The sequence below is a fragment of the Balaenoptera ricei genome, chromosome 11, assembly GCF_028023285.1.
Source record: "Balaenoptera ricei isolate mBalRic1 chromosome 11, mBalRic1.hap2, whole genome shotgun sequence".
Lineage (NCBI taxonomy): Eukaryota > Metazoa > Chordata > Mammalia > Artiodactyla > Balaenopteridae > Balaenoptera > Balaenoptera ricei.
The window spans coordinates 54562726-54582180 of record NC_082649.1 but is presented as its reverse complement, the minus strand read 5'-3'; the positions used below and the strand labels follow the sequence as shown (position 1 = coordinate 54582180).

The 19455-nt window shown below is 45.3% G+C and overlaps 2 protein-coding genes across 5 annotated transcripts in view; one reads left to right on the top strand and one right to left on the bottom strand.

Annotated features, from left to right (window-relative positions):
* Positions 1-14832, top strand: part of UBP1 (upstream binding protein 1) — a 68117-nt gene extending 53285 nt beyond the window's left edge. For both annotated transcript variants that reach the window (XM_059939089.1, XM_059939090.1), the window contains 8 exons: positions 1467-1570; positions 3876-3930; positions 4178-4271; positions 6987-7077; positions 7831-7940; positions 8983-9125; positions 9837-9888; positions 11914-14832. In XM_059939089.1, the coding sequence (XP_059795072.1) occupies positions 1467-1570; positions 3876-3930; positions 4178-4271; positions 6987-7077; positions 7831-7940; positions 8983-9125; positions 9837-9888; positions 11914-11951 (687 nt within the window). In that variant the 3' untranslated portion in view covers positions 11952-14832. The remainder of the gene's footprint in view (positions 1-1466; positions 1571-3875; positions 3931-4177; positions 4272-6986; positions 7078-7830; positions 7941-8982; positions 9126-9836; positions 9889-11913) is intronic.
* The window catches only part of FBXL2 (F-box and leucine rich repeat protein 2), a 95017-nt gene continuing 82546 nt past the window's right edge, over positions 6985-19455 (bottom strand). For 2 of the 3 annotated variants that reach the window (XM_059939093.1, XM_059939091.1), the window contains 3 exons: positions 16596-16808; positions 15723-15950; positions 6985-8439 (listed from right to left, as the gene is read on the bottom strand). In XM_059939093.1, the coding sequence (XP_059795076.1) occupies positions 15843-15950; positions 16596-16808 (321 nt within the window). In that variant the 3' untranslated portion in view covers positions 6985-8439; positions 15723-15842. Of the gene's footprint in view, positions 8440-14182; positions 14248-15722; positions 15951-16595; positions 16809-19455 lie in introns of those variants that run through there. The other variant, XM_059939092.1, reaches the window with a different exon arrangement.

Below are 19455 nucleotides of genomic sequence, written 5' to 3'. Positions count from 1 at the left end.
GGAAATCTTTTAATGGTCACCTTAATTACTTTTTTACAACAAACAATATAACTTGAAATTTAATTTTTAAAATTTCCTGTGACCATGTAAGGCTTAAGTCAGTTGAGGAATTTAAAACTTATTATTTGTACCAGTTTATCAAAACAACAAATCATACAAATTTTGATGAATAATTTTTAACTGTAAAAATAGAAATGTTATTGGAAATGCATTTTGAATGATGAGACAGGGTAGAACATATTTAAATTCTAGATTTTTTATAGGTAAGAGAAACTTTGTTTAGATACATTTATTTTTCTTTCAGTAGTGTCATTCAGGTCTTGGAACCCCTTCCGAGATACCTGCCAGAAATTCCAATGATCTCTCTTTGTATGATCTAATAAATTATTTCAGTGTCTGTCAGCTGACAAGACGTCCTCCTGAATTATTTTGAAAGCAAAGAATTGAAAACCCCCTGACGTAGAGAAGAATTTTTAGAGTCAGGTACTTTCTTAGTGTCTACCCTGATTTCTTTGAATGGTCTTTAGCTTGGTTTTTGGCAGAGCCTTACACCCCACAGCCATGGAGAGACAGGATGCTGTTTTTGTGTGAAATGGGAGGAGAGTGCTTATGAAAGGGGACCTTTGAAACCCAGGGCGTTCTCAGTCTTAGAAAGAATACCCGTGGAGTGAGATGAATTCCCTCCATCCTCAGCACTTGAGACCACCCTGGCCTGCTCAGCATGTTTTGACTTTAGCTTTTTCAGTATTCCTAATTGGAGTAGTTAATGTGTCTTTGTATCTTGGCTCTATTTTTGGTCAAAATTGTGCCAAGGGCTGAAAAATATTTAAGTCCACCCTGCCCCTTCTAGAAAATATAAACAATAACGTAGGTAGGTAGGTAGGTAGATGGCTACAGGCAGTACCATCCACAGTTGATGTATTTTGATGTTGGGCCTGTCTCATCTTACTTGGGGATGATCATGAACCTTAGAGAGATCGAGGAAGTACATGGGTACCAGTGAGGCTGCTCCTTGGGGAAGAGGGCGAAAAGAGCACTAGGTGGGACAGATCCACTGTCCCTTGTCACCACGCGATGTCAGATGTTGCTTCTGAATCCTTTCTTGCCTCTGCTGTTCTTTAAACCTCGATAGGTACCTACTGGGGAATGGATGAAGAGGGAGGTGAAAGTTCTTGAAAGCACATTGTACTTAAACGCACATTTAAAACACCTTTAGAAATGTTTGCTGCTCTCGTCACCTCAGGTCCTCTCTGAGAGTAATCAGTGTCTAGACACGCACAGCAGGTAACATTTTCCCTGCCACACACCAGTCGGTTTGATGCGTTTCTGTGAGGTTGCTTGATGAATGTTAGGTGTCTTGTGTTTCACGATCTTGCATTTGGCCAGACTAGAGAGTGAATTACAAGGATATTTCTCCCGTGTACTTTAGAAGCGAACCGTTAATTTATTTCTGTTTCTGTCCGCAGTGCTCTCCATGGCCCGACACCCCCACCGCCTATGTGAACAGCAGCCCTTCCACGGCGCCCACCTTCACAGCCCCACAGCAGAGCGCTTGCAGCATCCCGGACAGGTAGCCGGTGTGCGTGACGAGTGCCCGCGCTCCTTTATCTCCCTTCCTGTCAAGTTACGCAGCCTCTTTTTGTGTGTATCTGGGGTATGTGGTAATTAGAAATAGCCTGCTGCAGGGCAAAACTGTCTTTTCTTCACCTTCCCGCCTTTTTGCTCCTAGCCCCCTTGTGCCTCACACACTCACAGCTGTGAAAATTGTAGAAAAGGGTGCATTTTCAACATATTTTCTTTGTGAGATACAGTCAGCATTAATGGGCTTCATGGATAGAGAGAAAAGGACAGTGAGTTATTAAGGTGAAACTGTGACTTGAATATGTTACAACTGAGTTTATGATAAAGTACACTTTAATGCTCACCATGTCAAACAAAGATTATTTTCTACTCTATTTCTTCTCCCTCCCAAAGACACTAATTTTTTTTTTTTTTTTAATTAAGTCTTTAAAACTTAAAGGAAGGACTTTCCATTTTAAAGGCTTGCTCTGGTTTTAGAAATGGGAATGGTGGGCTCTGTTCATCCTATTTTCTGGCCTTGACTGTTAGCTGCTGGTCAGCGGTACCCCGGGGAGATCGTCTTTCCTGGGGCTTTGCTCAGGAGCTCCTGCTGAGTAGTCAGATCAGAAGGTCCCCGCTGTTATGACATTTCTTGCTGGGAAGTAAAATTATGAAAGTTAAGACCATAAAGGAGGGAATTCCCTGGTGGTCCAGTGGTTAGGACTCAGCGCTTTCACTGCCGTGGCCCAGTTCAGTCCCTGGTCAGGGAACTAAGATCCCGCAAGCCATGGGGTGTGGGGAAAAGTAAGAGAAAAAAAAAAAAAAAAAAAAAGGAAAGGGTTCTCATTTTTATACTCTGGTCACACAAGGTGTTAGTCAGCTCGGGCTGCTATAACAAACACCAGGGACTGAGTGGCTTATAAACAATAGAAATTCATTTCTCCCAGTCTGGAGGCTGGGCGTCCGGGGGCAGGATGCTGGCCGGAACAGGTTCTGGTGAGGACTCTCTCCGGGTGCAGGCTACCGGCCTGTGTGCTCACCCAGCGGAGAGCAGAGGGGAGGAGGCAGACTCTTCTTACAACTCTTAACGAAGTCACTGATCCCATTCCTGGGGCTGCGTCCTCATGGCTTCGTCTAATGCTCATTACTTCCCAAAGGCTCCACCTCCTAATACTGTCCAGCACGCTGGGCGTTTTTGAGGGGACACAAACATTCAGTCTATAGCAGGGTCTGGTGAGAAAACAAAGAAGAACATGCCTTTTCTCTGAGGCAATGGATAGACCAAGAGGCAGCTTGTTTCCATGTGGGTTATTGTGCTTCACGGTAGGGGGACACTCCTGGACTCTGGGACCAGCATGTTAGCATGCAGGGGACTGAATAATCCTAGAAAATGACAACAGTTTCAGAGAGGAGCTGTGAATTCGTGTACACACTGGCTCACCAGATATTTCCCAAGAGCCCATGGTGCCCAGCACTGTTCCGGGCGCTGTGATGTGAGTGAGAGAAAGCCCTGTCTGAAGGAGCTCAAGTTCTAGTGCGCAGAGAAGGACAGTAAACAATCAACATGGTAAACCTAAGTAACTGGGGAACAGGTGCTAAGAAGGGACCAGAAAGGTGGATGCACTCCCTGAGCAGCTGTTCTCATTTTCCCCTGGAAACACAGGGTTAGTGGCACAAGTTTGTTTCTTTTGTTCTCTTGAATTTCACCCTGTTTAATCATGGATAAATATATTCATTAAAGGGATATTATTTTTATTTTGGCTTAGGATTATTATATCATTTCTTGTAGCTCATTATTAAAGTAGATTTTTTTTGCAGTTGTTTTCAACTGTTTATCTTATTTGATTCTCATATTTTTTTCCCAACTAAAATGAATGAGTATCCGTCATTTTCCTGGCACCCCTGGAAATGATTGGAGCCCTTTTGTTTCATGAAACCTGACTTTCTTACTAGAACAGATGTAGGAGGAGAAGGCACAAATTAAACTGTCCTCTGTGTCTTAACTTTTTTTTTTTTTTTTTTTTTGGTCGCACTGCACAGCTTGCGGGGGATCTCAGTTCCACAACCAGGGGTTGACCCTGGGCAACATCAATGAAAGCGCCAAGTCCTAACCACTGGAACGCCAGGGAATTCCCTTCTGTGTCTTAATCTTATCAACATATTGACTCCTTGACCAGTTGTGCAGACACTCTTTTTGCATAGTTACATTGCTCTGTCCCACAGTATTATTTTAAATTCACCTAGTTTAATAGCCTTTAATGTCTTGATTAAAATATATATATAATAATAATCATTCTTTTCTTCCTTCTCCCCAGCAATTCTTCTTCCCCAAATCATCAAGGAGATGGAGTTTCACAGGCCTCTAGTGAAGTAAGTATCTTTACCCTAAACTATCATGCTTTCAGGGTCCTGCATTTTGAAGCCTCTAACAGGGGTTTGAGTCATTGTTTGGGTCACTGAATAATCACACCTGTGCTCTTCGTGGGTGTTTTAAACTTTAAACCTGGAGGATTTCTGTGTTTTGTTTAAATGTTCTGTATAACATGCCAGTGACTTGGATTATTTTTTGTAAGCCTGAATAGTTTCTTCTGTTTGTGTTCATTTTCTTTGTTAATAGCAACTTCAGCCTTCAGCCACGATCCAGGAAACACAACAATGGCTGATCAAAAACAGATTCTCTTCCTACACAAGACTGTTCTCCAGTTTTTTAGGTATGTTTGTGTTTGTGTGTGCACACGCACACACACGTTGTTTGCTTGTTTGTTTTTGTACTTTTATTAGCTGTAATTAAATTTTGGGGAAGTAACTGTATGTAGAATTTGTAAGAAGTTGCCCAGACCTGTACAGGGAGCTCCTGTGTACCTGTACAGGGCGCTGCCCAGTGTCCCCAGTGATAGTGTCTTGCAGACCTACGGTGCAGTATCAGGACAGGAGCTCGATGCTGTTTCACCAGGCTTACGGGCCCTCATTCTTGTATAGGTGTATAGAGTTATATGCAATTTTTTTGATTTTATTAACTTTTTATTTGAAATAATTTTTGCTTTGCAGTAAGTTGCAAAAATAACACAGAAATGTTCCAGTGTATCCTTCACTCAGTTTCTCACATACTTATAGTACAGTATCAAAACCAGGAAATTGGCATTGGTGCTATGTGTGTATACAGTTCTGCATCATTTTATCACATGTATAGATTTGTATGCCCACCACCACCGAAGTTAGGATGCAGAATCTTGCCATCACCACAGGGATCTCCCTAATTACCCCTCCCCCACCATCCCTAATACCTAGCAACCATTAATGTATTTTCTGTCTCCATGATTTTGTCATTTCGATGTTACATACATGGAATCGGACAGTATGTTACCTTTTTTTTCTCTCAGCATAAGGCCCTTACTTCTATCCAAGATGTTGTATCAATAGTTCCTCTTTATTGCTATGTAGCATTAGAGGGTATGAATGTACTCAGGTATGGTTTTTATAGACTTAAGTTTTTTTCTTGCCTAGTAAGCTAAGGGAGTATTTAGGTGTAATTTCAGAAAGGACCGGGCGGTGCTGCTTCAGGTGGTGCTGTAGGAAGCCTGTTTGGAGGGACAGTAATAGATAACGCCAGCTGGGGCAGGGGCAGCATTTCCTAAACATATTTGGCCCTGGGACCCTTTCCCGACAGAACACTTACTAACATGTCCTGGCCAAACTCCTCCTGGGCCACAGTGAAGCGGCAGCTGGCTCTCCTTAGCCCATGGTGTTGGGGGACCATCCAAATGCAGCTCAAGCCCTTTAAGAGGAGAGAACATGTGTGCACACAGCTGGCCTAGAGGAAAGCCTGGTTTCACAAAGAACGTGGTTTATTACGTCAGCCCTTTATTGCTGTGCTTGTGTCATGGTTAGTCATTCCCCAGGTAGCGCTTTGCCTCTTTAAAATTGAAGTGCTGGGTGAAAGTCGTTGGCTAGCTGGGATGCACATTTTTATGGTCAAGTAAGCCTTTTATCTGTGAAAAACTAATTTAAAAATTCCAGCGTGTTGGGGGGTCTGGGGCGCATCTTGGAGGCTCACAGGGGAGACAGGGAGAGCACCGCACAGTCGGAAGGCTCTGCCACGAGGGCCCAGGTTCCTGCTCTGTCAGACGATGCGTGTTGTAGTTCTGAGTGGTGATCACTGTGGCTTGGCCTCCTGCCTTTTCCTTCCCCTGTGAGCTTCCCAACAGTAGAAAGGCGAGGAGAGGGAGGCTTCTTTCTCTGAGCCTGTTAGGCAGTCATGTTTTGGAGAGGGCTGTGCACAGTGTCTGTCCAGCTGTGTGTGGCTGAAGGATGGGCACACACGTCTCTGGTCGCTCCCGGGAGCCCTGTTGGCAGAGGTGTGTGTGGAAGGCCCCCTGGCAGAGATTGACAGCGTCTGTCTCTGCTTACCTCACTCCATAAACAGCTCCATCAGTGCTCGTGCCTCATGGGAGATGTGCTTCTCTGGTCTTTGTTCTTTTACAAACTAGAAAATTATTAGGCTCTTAACATTCAAGCCCTCAAAAGTAGATAACTCCATTAATCTCCATTATCCACACATGTAAGTGGATATTTATCATATGGAGGTCATACTTTAATCCCAGAGGGCATCTTAATTCTCCCAATAAACTACATCTTGAGCGCCAATAAAAGGGAAAACAAAAGACTGTGGACACACTCAAACATAAAACATAGAAGAGTCTGATGAGCTCCTGTGTCACCACACCCAGCTCCAGAGACGACCAGCCTAGGTCAGTGTCGTTCTCTCCCACTCCCAACACCTTCCCTTTCTGTTCTACTTTAAAGCAAATGCTAGATACCATGTCATTTACACACCAAATACTTACGGGGGAAACCTTAAGTATAATATGCAATTCTCTGACATACTTTTGTATTAAAACTGGCTGCTGTGATGGAGTTGTTTGTTATAGAATGTTGGACTGTATGTAGCATGTTACAGTATAAAGAGACCTAGTCCTAGCTCTGCTGCCAACTTGTGTGCCTTTGGGCAGGTCCCCCAAACTCTGACTTCCATTTCTTCCTTTTGTAAATTAAAGATTGGTCTGGGTCATCTCAAGGTGAACTATCTGGGGTCAGAATCATGTTTATCTTCACGAGCTCCACCCAGCCAGAATAAGGCAGGCACTGAAATCCTGTACTGGGAAGAGACTTTGCTGTCGGCTCATTGCTCTGATTTTCCAGCCTCTGGGCTTCTGAGTTCCTTCTTGATAGAGAACATGGAGAGCCAGCATTCTTTGGCTGTAAGGGACAGGTATGTGTGTGTGTGTTGTTCATGTGTATGTGTATACACAGGAGACCTGGCGATGGCTTCGAAGGACATTAAACTGTGAAGACAGATGCTGCAAAGTAGCCTGTAGTGCTGGTTCTTCTCCCATTTCCTTGAGAAGATTCTTTTTGCTCTTCTCCAGGTGCCGACTTGTTAAAACTGACAAAGGAGGATCTAGTACAAATTTGTGGTGCAGCCGATGGAATTCGGCTCTATAATTCACTGAAGTCAAGGTAAATACCGTGTTTAAAATGAACTGTTATGCTTGAAATGAGAACGTGCCCTTGTTCGCGCGGGGACCGCGGGCAGGATGTGTCCACGCCATGTCGGCGTGCGCCCTCGTGCTGCGTGCTGGCCCGCCGTGCTCACGAGGAGACTGTTTTGTGTGCACCTTCAGGCAGGCCCAGATATGATGCAGGCACTGAGGGCAGAGGTAGACTGTAAGACTAGAAATGCACATGGGCAGGACTGTGGTCTGGAAGACGACTGGGGTTGTTGCCAAGAAAACAAACTTCTCATTTAGGTGAGCTCTACAGAATCTATGGTTTTCAAGGTCATGTGACACTACTAAACAGTTATTAAAAATGTAAACTTCTAATTGTGAATTAAAATGATAGAACTGTAAACTGTGCTGGCTTTTAAGACCCATTTACTATCGTTGGTATTTCTAGACGTGTGGTGTGAGAATTCCATTAAACTGAATTTTACTGATGTTAAATTGCTGACATAATCTTGAAACTTAAATTTACCAGCATCTGACCGACCATCTCAATGGTTTAGAGTCTGGATCATCAGATTAGACCACCTGTGATAACCTGTGATAGTTGGTGTGAGGTGTGTGTTTTTATATTCTTCCTAGTAAATTATTTCGTATAATGAAGTAACGTTGTAAAGTTCTCCTAAGGAAATAGACCCTAGATTCTTGTAGCTGTCGCTTGCGCGTGCGGCCTTCCCGCCGGCTCACAAGCGCCGTCTTCTGGTTGCAGGTCGGTGCGGCCCCGCCTGACCCTCTACGTCTGCCGCGAGCAGCCGGCGCCGCAGGGGCAGCAGCAGGCAGCGGGTGGCGGGGGCGACGGCGGCGGCGCCACGCCCTACGGTGGGTATGGGCGGGCGGGGGGCAAGGGCACTCAGCTTCCTGCCACTGCCCTTCTGAGTCAGTGGGGACCACCAGGTTGTCGTGGCAGCGGTGAGAGGCAGTGGCCTTTCTCGGCTGTTGTTCTGATAAAATTTAATTTTAAAAGAACAAGTGTAGGGCAGAGTATGGCACCCCTGCTTTAGAGCCTCTCTGTAGTCTTACCTTAATTGTAGTTCCAAATTCTAAGCAAAGGTTTCTGTACTCACACACATGAAAAAACCCTTGTTTGGGGAAGCAAAGTTAAAGCACTGATATTCCTGATCCGTGTTTGGCTTGAGTCAGTAGTAGAGCAGGACCTGCGAGACTCAGGCTCGCTGCAGATGTGCCTGATGCTTTGCAGACAAGGGCTGCTGCATCGTCACGTGTTCCGGAAACAGCTGGGCTTTCTGTGGAGAAGCAGGAGGCCTCGTGGTCCACATCCTTAGCTTCTCGTGTGCCGTCTTCTACACTGTTTTTAATTCTTTAGGGGAAAGGAAGAGGGGAGAGGCAGCTTTTATTTTTTAGGATAAATTCCCAGTAGTAGGTTTACTGAATCAAAAACTATGACCTTTTTAGAGTTCTTTTTATATATGGCTAGAAACACATAGCATTTTTGAAAATGGCTTTCTTTCGGTGTAACTTACATACCATAAAGTCCTCCCACTGCAAGTACACAATTCAGCGATACTCTAGTTAGTTTACAGTTTTGCAGCCATCGCCACAATCCAGTGTTAGTCCCATTACTCCAGAATGATCATCTGTGCCCATCTGCAGTCACTTCCTGCTTGCTTTTAAGATAAATTAAAACCTCAGATACTTTTGTACAGAGGTTAATGTTAATTAAATTATATGTGTGAGCATAAATAATGTATTATTATATTCACATGGGTAGTAAGGGGAGAAGTATTCTTATCTTTAATTTTTATATTTCTTTAGTACTTTGAAAGGAGTGATCTTCCAATAGATCATGTGGAAAATAGATCAAAGATTACTGCTAAAATGCTGTTCTTATTTTTTATTTCAGTTTATCATGCAATCTACTTAGAAGAAATGGTCGCTTCAGAAGTTGCTCGAAAACTTGCGTTGGTGTTTAATATTCCTTTCCACCAAATTAACCAGGTTTACAGACAGGGTCCCACCGGTATTCACATTCTTGTTAGCGATCAGGTAACTGGCATGCCCTTTCCCCTTTTACACTGATATTTTACTTTTATATGTATTACTGAAGTGCTATAGAAAAAAAATCTGTGACTTCTTTGGCAAGTACTCATGAGAATCATTTTCAGAGTTGGGACTCAAGATTGGGAAGAATTTATAACCGAGAGTTCTAGGTGTCCTGGGTGGTAGAAGGAATACAGGTAAAGGAGAACCGTAGCTCCGATCCCGCCCTCTTTGAACTCCGACACTGGTGGTCACTGGGGGGCTCTGGGTTAGCGGGCCCTTGGCCCTTTTTAGCAAGGCATTTGAATGTGTTTTCCTTTTGTGTACTATTTGATGGCTGATTTTAAAAAGCTGTGAGGTTAGAAGGGCAGTTCACTGCCACCCCGTGTTCAGTGACAAGCAAGTAGTAACAGAAGAGCACCTTGGCAGCAACTTTTTGTTAGTCACTATCACAGAACCCAGCAGCGAATGGCCTCCCCGTGGGCCGGAGGGTGACTGACCAGATCGCAGGGCCCCCATGGGCAAGCACGGTCACCGGGCTGGCCGGTACAGCAGGTGTAAGTCCTTGCTACCTCACACTGCCTATCTGAATTACCATTTTGGCCGTTGAGTCCCGTACTTGTGCAGCTATATATAGATTATGACATTTTTTCTTTTACTACTTTTACTCAGTTAAGACAATTGGATCTTAATTATACATCTGCTTTATCCTTCTAGATGGTTCAAAACTTTCAAGATGAGAGTTGTTTTTTATTCTCCACAGTAAAAGGTACGTGTGTCTTGAAATGCGAGAATCATGAAAGATAGTGCGTGCCTGAAATCAGCAGTCATCTTGCGTATTTACTTTTGGAAATGCTGGCTTTACTAATTTTAAGAAGTTTGAAAAAGGAATCAAGGGAATATTTCTAGTGACTGAAATATTGTCGAAATTAACTAGCAAGTAAGGAAGAGGCATCAGTCCTTCTGGATGCCTGGAGAAAAATCCCAGTCCATTCAGCCAACATTTTACTGAGCACCTCCTGTCAGACACATGCCGTTGGTGCTAGAAAGGTCTTCCCCTCCTGTAGTGGGGAAAGGAAACCAGAATTGGTCCATAGATGCACACAGATTACAAATAGGTAATTTAGGTGCGATGAATGCATGGGGAAGTGGGGTTGCCTGTGGACGAGGGGGCCTGGGGAGGGGGACACGCAGCCGTGGAGGCTTCTCTGAGGAGCTGTCTGTCATGAACGCTGAGACCTGGAGCCCGAGGGGGAACTGAACACACGAGGAGCAGCACCCCAGCTGGCGCGGGGCCGGGTGCAGAGGAAGGAGCGTGGCTGCTCTGGAGGCCTGAGGGGGCCCGTGGCTGCTGTGCAGGGCGAGGACGAGCAGAGCTGGAGGCGGGTCTGGTAGGCAGTGCCTGGCGGTGTTGGGAGTTTAGATTTTATTTGAAATGCATTGGAAAGTCGGTGATGTTGTTTAAACAGACGAGTAATGTGAATAGATTTTTCTTTTCTTCCACTCTCGCAACTCTGTGGAGACAGATGAGAAGGTGGGAAAACGAGGCAGGAGATGTCATCTAGACGAGAGGTGATGGGATCTTGGACGCTGATAGACAGGGCCCTGCTGGGCTCCACATTGGAGGGAGGAGTGGTTGTGACTCTCACAGGAGCAGCTGGGCAGGCGGTGGTCGCGGTGGAGAGGTAGGCGGGCTTGGGGGAAGCGGCCAAGGCTTCCGTTTTAGGACGTGGAAATCATAGCCGGCTGGGGCTGGCAAGAGAGGCCTGGGCTTGAGGTGTAAATCTGGAAGCCTTCAGCGTGTCCGCCGTGACTCAAAGCCGTAGGAATTCTTGAGGTTATGGAGGGAGAGAATGTGAAGAGCGGGCCCAGACGGGGTTCAGTAGAGTTCCAGTTAAAGGGCTGGATAAAGGAGGGGTTTTTAAAATGTGAAGTTACTATGAGAAGAGACCTTTAAAAGTCTGATGAGTTAAGATCTAAAGCTGCACCTCAAAGAGCACGATGTCACGAGTCACCCTTTCCTGGGAAGTTACGCGAAGAGAGCAGCCCACCTTGAAGGGAGGGGCTGAAGTTAGGACTTCACCCTGTGCCTGACATGTCTCGTAAGCCACCAAGTTACCTGCAGGGCTGTTTAGTCTGTGAACTGGCCCACTTTATCTTTTCTTTTCACAGACATGTTTAGCTTAGTACCCTTCTGGCTCAATTTTTCCTTCTCAAAACAATGCAGTTTTTACTCTGCAAAACTCACACTGTCTATAAAAGAGGCAGTTCATACAGTGAACGTGTGGCTGCGTCCTGTGAAGGCGGTGGGGTTTCTGGTATCAGGCATCACAGGATGTCCCCGTCCTGCTCAGTGTACTGTTTTCAGACATTGGTCCTTACGGAAAAATTCATTTGTTCCTTGATGAACGCCTGTACTGCTGCTTCTCGCCATCTCCTGAGAAACACTAGGCCATCGCGCAAAAGTAGTGATGTGTTTTTTAAAATGTTTCAGATCTACTTTTGAGGAGTTCAAAAATTATCTCCAGAAAAGGTGGATGTAAGCACCCAGTTTATTGGATAGTCTCTGCCCTGCGCCTTGCCCTCAGATGGGGGGCGGGGCGGGCAAAGGGAATGTGCACGTGACGCTGCCATTGGCAAGAGGGGCTGGAGCAAGTTAGCTTGTTTTCCTCTAGAATATTTAAAGGTACCCTCTGAACTGGGGCGGGGGGTTGTAGAGTTCTAGGAGTGTTCAAAGTAGTCTTGATACTCCAGCCTGGTAAAAAATTGCGCGTAACATCCCTTTTTTCTGCAGCTGAAAACGGCGGTGGCGTCCACATAATTTTGAAGTGACGTCTTGACGTAGTCTGAACTCTATTCAGCACCAGTTTAAAGTTACGCTTAAAAGTGTGTGAAGACTGAATCCAAGAAGTCTTGGGATTGGATTTTACCGTATGAAATGTTTCATATTGAAAACACAGGATGACCTTTCTTGCGAACTGGATGAGAGGCACGTCTCCTTCGCTTCACTGCCGCGGCCTCGCCCCGGGACAGTGAGCACGTCGGGCCCCGGTGCAGGTAGGCCGCCTGCTTCTCTGCCAGAGAGGCCAGTAGACACAGTCCCTAGAAGCAGCCTTCGCTGTCTTTTTACACTGTATGCGGTTTGGAAATGAATGTAAAGATGTACTGTGGGCATTTACCTTTCTGGGCCAGTTCGGCTTCTGCTGCCCGGACCTTATGCTGACCTGGGGGCAGGTGGGGCACTGGCTGCTGCGGGGCCAGCGCCGAATCCACGTGTGGAGAGAGTGAGGCCGGCGCTGATACGGGCCGATCAGTGGTCAGGGGAGAGGCTTGGTGCCTTCCTGGAAAAAATCACGTCTAAGGGTGCGCGTCTGCCGTGATCATGCCAGATCGGGGAAGCCCCAAGCCAGGAAGACGGGCGTGAAGCAAACTGCATTATCAAGAGTACCTTGGTGAGAGGATCAGTGTAAATCCTAATAGGTACAAAGACTTTTGTGTTTTTGCTTTGTCACAGATTTATTGAAAAACTTTTTGCTTCTGCTTCCATTTTTAGCATTTTGTTTCTGGTTTTCATTTTTGAAGCCCCGATGCCTTTTAAACTCATGTGGTTTTCTTTCTCCTTTTCCTCCCTCTCTCTGTCTCTGACCACCCACCCCACCCTGCACCATACTGTTGTTAAACTTTTTTAAAGCCCTGTCCCCAACATTGGAAATACACCTAAGCAGGAGAAAACAGTGTGATAGTTTCTGACTTGGTGTTAAGGGGTCTTCATTATCAAGAGTTGAAATTTATTTGTGGAACACTAGACATCACAAACACTATATTGTACCATCAAAATTCCTCACACTTCTCTAATATGGAGCTTTAGTACAATCATGGGTAACATTCTGGTGATTATTTAGGGACTTTTTTATACACCACATAATAGCTTCTTTTTCTATAAAAAGAGTGCCTCTTTCACAAAACCAAATGCTTGTTGGCCAGTATACTTTCCAAAGGGAATCACTGTTTTTGCAATTTTTTCTACTATCATCAGTCATCAGTCAATCATTATTATCTCTTCTCTTCACCCGAAGCCTTCCCAAAATTCATCAGCAAGCATTTGAGGCCTGTGGTGTACTAGACACAATTTTCTTTTCAAACTTCGATTCCATTTTAATTATACCATCTCTGTCCGTTCACCCAGTGTCTTGGTTTTGAGTGTATTATTTGATCCTTATCTATCTTTGTTTGGGCAGAAATAGGAATGGGTAATTTTGAGTTTAAAATCTCTCCCAGAAGACAAAACTACTTCAGTGGGTGAAAGCTTTGGCATTTTATGTTTTATTCATAAAGGGGGTTATTTGATATGAAAAAGTAGTGTCTCTAAATATTCCATCATCTTTGGTTTGAAAATATCCATAACTTGTATAGACCCTAAAGCAGGAGAGCTTTCCTTTCCGTCATTTTCCCTTTGCTTTTGTATGACCACATGTTTTCTGTACCAGTCAGTCAGTCACTTGGGAAAGAAGTGAGCTTCTCTCTTAATTGTTTTAGAGTTTTGCTTGTCTATTTAGCATTCCTTTTTGAGTCTCAAGATTTATGGAACAATAAATGTCATTTTTAATGCTGTGTGCTATTTTGAATTCCTCATCAGGTTTTACAAGTGGGGTAAAAATAATTAAAAGCTCATCAAACTTGAAATGACACCAAGCAGCATTGAACATTAGTCTCTCCCAGTGAAACAGGTTAAATTATGGCACCAGCAAATTTGCTACTTTGTTTTTTTAATAGTAGGATGTACACATTTCAGTATAATAAATGTTTTCCGATTGTTTTGCAAATGTGTGTCTCATTTAAAATCCAAGGTCCTGCCAGTGTGTCACCTCTCATGTCATAGAATCAAGGAGTTCACTGTGTATGTTCTGAGTACACACCAGTCCCAATGTTGTTATAAGAGCTGATGGGGGTGTGTGTTTTCAGTTTGTTTCCTCAAAGCTGATGCAACTGAGGACAGCTTATCCAGTGACTGTGCCACACTTAAAGGGGAAGCAAACCTGATTTTTCTTAACAGAGGTTCTCCTGTTTTGTAGATGCGGTCCAGCGTCATTCAGCCAGAGTCCAGTAGCTGTGAGAGGTTGTGTCCGGGCTCAAAAGAGATAATGTATAGAAGGCCCTGGTCATTAAAATTTTTAAAATAGAAACTATATTCATAGCTTCCTGCAACAGCCATTTTTTCCCCCACACAGTGGTGTAAATGTATATTTAAATAACTGCTATGGTATACACACAATAAGGCAGCAAAATCATCAGGACTTTAATGCTTATTCTGATAATCCTGCTAATTGATTTATGGAGTTGTATATCCATCTATTTGCCTTCTCTCCCCAGAATGCAGCTGAGGCCTTGTATCCTAAATGCTTCTAAAACTCTCCACCTAATAGAACCCTAACCCAATTAGAAGTATTGCTGGTCATGGGGAAATTTCTCATTTTTGCTGTTTCCCTCGGCTTCTCATGAACTCTGGGCTCTTCAGTTTGGGGAGTGGTTACTAAGAAGGGCTGGCTACCATTCACACAGAGATGCAATGAAGGTCACAAATGTGGACAGCACAGAGCAGAAACCAGATCATCTTATCAGATTTCAGGTAACATTAGGAACGCCTGAATCTGGAAGACGGTTTTGCTCAGATTTGTCTGCCATGAGGTAATAGCAATAAAACCCTCTGACTTAAGCATTGCAATGGTTTATTCATTTTTATATAAGTCTCAAAGGTGCCAACACTTCACTGATTTTAGTTTTAAGTGTGTACAATTTTTGAATAGTCCTGGTGTAACTTGATTTCTAAGATTTTAAAATAAACTTGGAAAAAAAATCACACCCATTCTACATGCATCCATTATTTTTAATTGATTATATTATAGATAACTTGAGCCTTAATTCTGTTTCTTTAAGGTCCCCCAAAGTTTGTGAGACATGACATGATTATAGCTTTTCTATAACAACAACACATTATGTGCCATAGCCTATGCCAAAGCTTATGATTTCCAATCAGGCAACACAAACTGAGTTGCTTTTGTTTAGTTCTTGGTCCCCAAAAGGATATATGACAAGTTGACAGAAACAGAAGGGTGAAGACCTTGCTCCACCCTGTTTAGAGTCCTCATTCTTTGGTGTCTCATGGAAACCTATTAACTTGCCTTCCACGTAAGTCGCTACATAGAAAACTGTCGGGCATTATGAATTTGCAGTATAGTCACTTTGATAAAGTTGCTATTTAATCTTCAAAGTGGAAAAGTCCTGCTAATCAAAATGGAATCGTTGTGAATAAAAGTAGGCCACTGGCTGAAGTATCAGGTAGAAAATCAACAGCTTATTTTTCTGCTCAATTTGTGCTAACGCTGATGGTCTGTTTGAGGAATGCTGACAAAGCCAAGGGCAGGAATTTTGTACCTAGGGAGGCACCCACCTCTAGAGATCCAGGTTTCCTGCATGGTCCTGGCTGCACTATGACCACTCTTGCCCTGTGTTAATTGACACAAGGCTTCGAATTGATTGCATCACAGCAGAATAAAGGTAAAAACTATCATGAGAGTTACTGCAGTCCCTGCAGAAGTCTTTTACCTGTAAATGCCTTTCCCAATGGAGAATCAACAGATTTGGATGATGGTGGAGTACGTCAGAAAGACTCGGGTCCTCGGGAGGAAGGGACACCTCATGAAGCCCTGGGCTGGGCAGCTGCTGTCAGAGGATGACACAGCACCTGCATAGCCTCTGTCCACTTCCTCCCACTGCTGTCGGCGGGGTGACAGGAGCAAAGTAGGCATGGACTTTGACATGAGGGAGCTGGGCCTGAAAGTAGAAAGGAAAAGTGTAGTCATAAAATAGTTTGGGGATTATAGGCATAATCCTAGAAAAGCCCACAGTTCTCCTATAGAATCTAGTTCATTCTACCATTAGGCAGATAGTCCCAATAGAATTTCCGGTGTGCACTAACGCTGCTCCTGTTGACGTGCACGTCTCCCCAAACGGCACCTTTTAAAGACAAAGGGGTGGTCACCGTCCCTGTATGCAAACCAAGTAGAGATGTAACAGCTGTAGCACCTGGGGCTGCTTAGGGGTCTAAGTGCAAAGTTGCCTAAACTTAAAGCGTATTCAAGAATGATGCAGGTGAACTACATGCGGAAAGAACGCCACAGTTATTATGACACTTTATACCTAGAAATTAGCAAAGATCAAGCCTACTGATAATGGCCTTAAGTCCCTTTCCTTCTAATAAGTTTGCTAATCAACAGACCACATGGAACCTCCACCCAGACCCATTCTAGAAGTTGACTCTTTCCAGGGTGGGGTCTAATAAGGAAATTTAGAAGAAGTCTAAGAGGATAGTTTGCGTAACTATTGGCCCAGGACAGAATGTAGAAAATGGATGTTGATTCTTGGTGTATTTGTCGTTTGCTGAGAAACTGCCAGGTGTGGCTGCTGCCCGACACTTACCCGCATCCGCTTGATGCCCGCGCGGGTGACCTGCTGGCAGTCGTACAGCTCGAGGCGCTCCAGGCCACGACAGTTCTCCAGGTGCTCCAGGGCCACGTCAGTGATGAGGAGGCAGTTGTCCAGTTCCAGCACCCGCAGCCTCTCGTGGCCGCAAGGGCTGTTGCTCAGGTGCAGGATCCCATCATCCGTGATGAGCTCACAGTGGGACAGGCTCTGGAATGAGGGGAAGCACAGATGTTTGCTGGACCCTCTCATTCCAAGGCTCACGGCCCAGGAAGAGCAGGGAAGCCGGCCCAGGCAGCGCCCCTGGGAACCACTGAGCAGCGGGAGGATGGAGCACAAAGCTGTGGGCCCATGGGCAGCGGCTTCTCTCACCTTCCCGCCAGGTAAAGATGGGAACCGACACTGCAGAGGGTGGTCTGCGCCGTGAGGATCCTGAACTCACCTCTTCCCGCAAACAGCGAATCTACAGCTACACAGGGAACAGCTTCCTCCAGAAAAAAACATAAAAACTGGCTGAACGACTCTCCACGCTGGGCAGATGAGAGAAGGCCCGCTTGGAAGCAGAAGGAGAGGCTGGGCCACAGTCTGTCATGAACCCCGGCCCCAAGCGCAGAGACCCCCGGGCAGGAGGGAACTCATAACCTGGAGCTTCTCACTGAGGAGCGAAGGGTTTAACCCCACATCAAGCACCTGAACGTCTAGCTGGAAAAACCAACACACTCACCTCCGCGAGACCCAGAGACCACAGCAGTGTGAGGAGGAATGCAAAGGACTTTCACGCCCGGGCCCTCCCCACCCCCAGGGCCAGCTGATGGAGGGGAGCCCAGCCCAGGCGGCGGAGGCCCGCCTGCTAGGTGACACACTGGGGGGCCTGCTGGGGTGCCCCCAGGGCCTGGAGATGGGCGGGGCCATCTTTGCACATTCCCTCTGCCGAGCTCCAGCCACTGGATGACATTTTCTTTCTTAAATTCTGGGCTGCTTCCTTCCCGGTGAGCACTATTCGCATGCTCTCCCGGCCCTGCTTCTGCCTCGCGCCAGGTGCCATCCTCATTCTCTGTCTGTCTCTATGTTTCTCTCAGGGGGGAGTTTCACGTGTGTCTGGTGCCCCAGTTCTTGCAGCTGTTGCCAGGGGACACGTCCATCTCCTGGCCTGCGGGGCCCCACGGAACTGTAACCAGTGGAGAGACTGCTCAGTGGCTCCCATGTCCCGCGATCGGCAAGAGAAAACACCCAGGAGTCGTCCTTCTCGGAAAGAGGGCTATGAGCTTGTCATCACAGCTGCAGCGAGGGGCACAGGCTTCTAATTAAACACACATCTAAGGGCTGACTGTAATCCTTTCTAGAGACCTTGGAGGCCGATGCTGTCTTTGCTCTCCCCTCTGCCACGCTCCAGAGCACCAGCATCTCCCAGAGGGGAGCTTTTACATCTGCCTGGTGACCTGGTTTTTATTTCTGGTGCCCCAGTCTTTGTATAAGGTGCCCATGGGATGCTCCTTGCTCACGTGGCCCTGATGGCCGAAGGCGGCTTGTATTCCTGGGTCCTATGGGACTTTAACATGAAAGAGTTCTTGGCAGGCTGCCACCCCCAGGGCACTTTACAGACAGCAGGCTGAAACACACCCCCAGCCTTTCTGGGAAAGAGGCCTATTTGCTTGTCCTGGAGCTTACAGGGCGGGCTTCAGGTCTGGTACACACCTAGAGGCCTACAGGTGTGCTCTCAGCAAAGGCAGGTGCAGGTACATGCCATCTCTGCACTCTCCCTGGTCAGTATCCCCCCAGACAGGAGTTTACGCCCTTATCTGGGAAAAGTACCAAACAGAAGTCAGGGAGCTGAAGAATACAACTGAACTGAAAAATAAAGTAGAAGGTTTCAAGAACAGACTAGATGAAGCAGATAAAAGGATCAGTGACTTGAAGACATGGCAGTGAAAATCACCCAATCAGAGCAGCAAAGAGAAAAAGAAGGAAAAAAAGTAAAGATACCCTAACAGACTTAAGGGACAATATCAAGTGGACTAACGTTCTCATTATAAGGGTAACAGAAGGAGAAGAGAGAGAAACAGGCAGAAAAGCTAACGGAGAAAATAATGGCTGAAAACGTCTCTAGCCTGGGGGAGGAAACAGACACCCAAATTCAGGAAGCCCAGAGAATTCCAAATAAGACGAGACCCACACCAAAACACATTACAATTAAAATGTCAAAAGTTAAAGGCTCTTAAGAGCAGCAAGAGAAAAACAGCTTGTTATACACACGGGAACCCCCGGAAGACTGTCAGCAGGGTTTTCAGTAGAAACTGCAGGCCAGAATGGAGGGGCACAACATATTCAAAGTGCTGACAGAAATGAAAAAAAATTCCAACCAAGAATACTAAGCCCAACAAAGTTATTTAGAACTGAAGGAGAGATGGGAATTCCCTGGCGGTCCAGTGGTTAGGACTCAGCGCTTTCACTGCTGGGGCCCAGGTTCAATCCCTTGTTGGGGAGCTGAGATACCACAAGCCGCACAGCGTGGCCACAAAAAAAGAATGGAAGGAGAGGGAAGTTTTCCAGACAAGCTAAAGCTAAACTAGTTCATCATCACTAAACCTGCCTTACAAGAAATGTTAAAGGGACTTTGTTAAGCTGAAAAGGGCACTAATTAGTAACAAGAAAACATATGAAGGTATAAATCTCACTGGTAAAGGCTGTGATAAATCAGGGTGAGAGATAAAACTCTGTGGCATCAAGAAAGTAATATAGTCTTTATTGGCTGTAATTCTTTATTCTTTAAAATAATAGCTAAAATGCTTAGACAGCTTCTAGGACCAATGAGCTGCATTAATATGATTTTTTTTAAATTAATTAATTAATTTTTGGC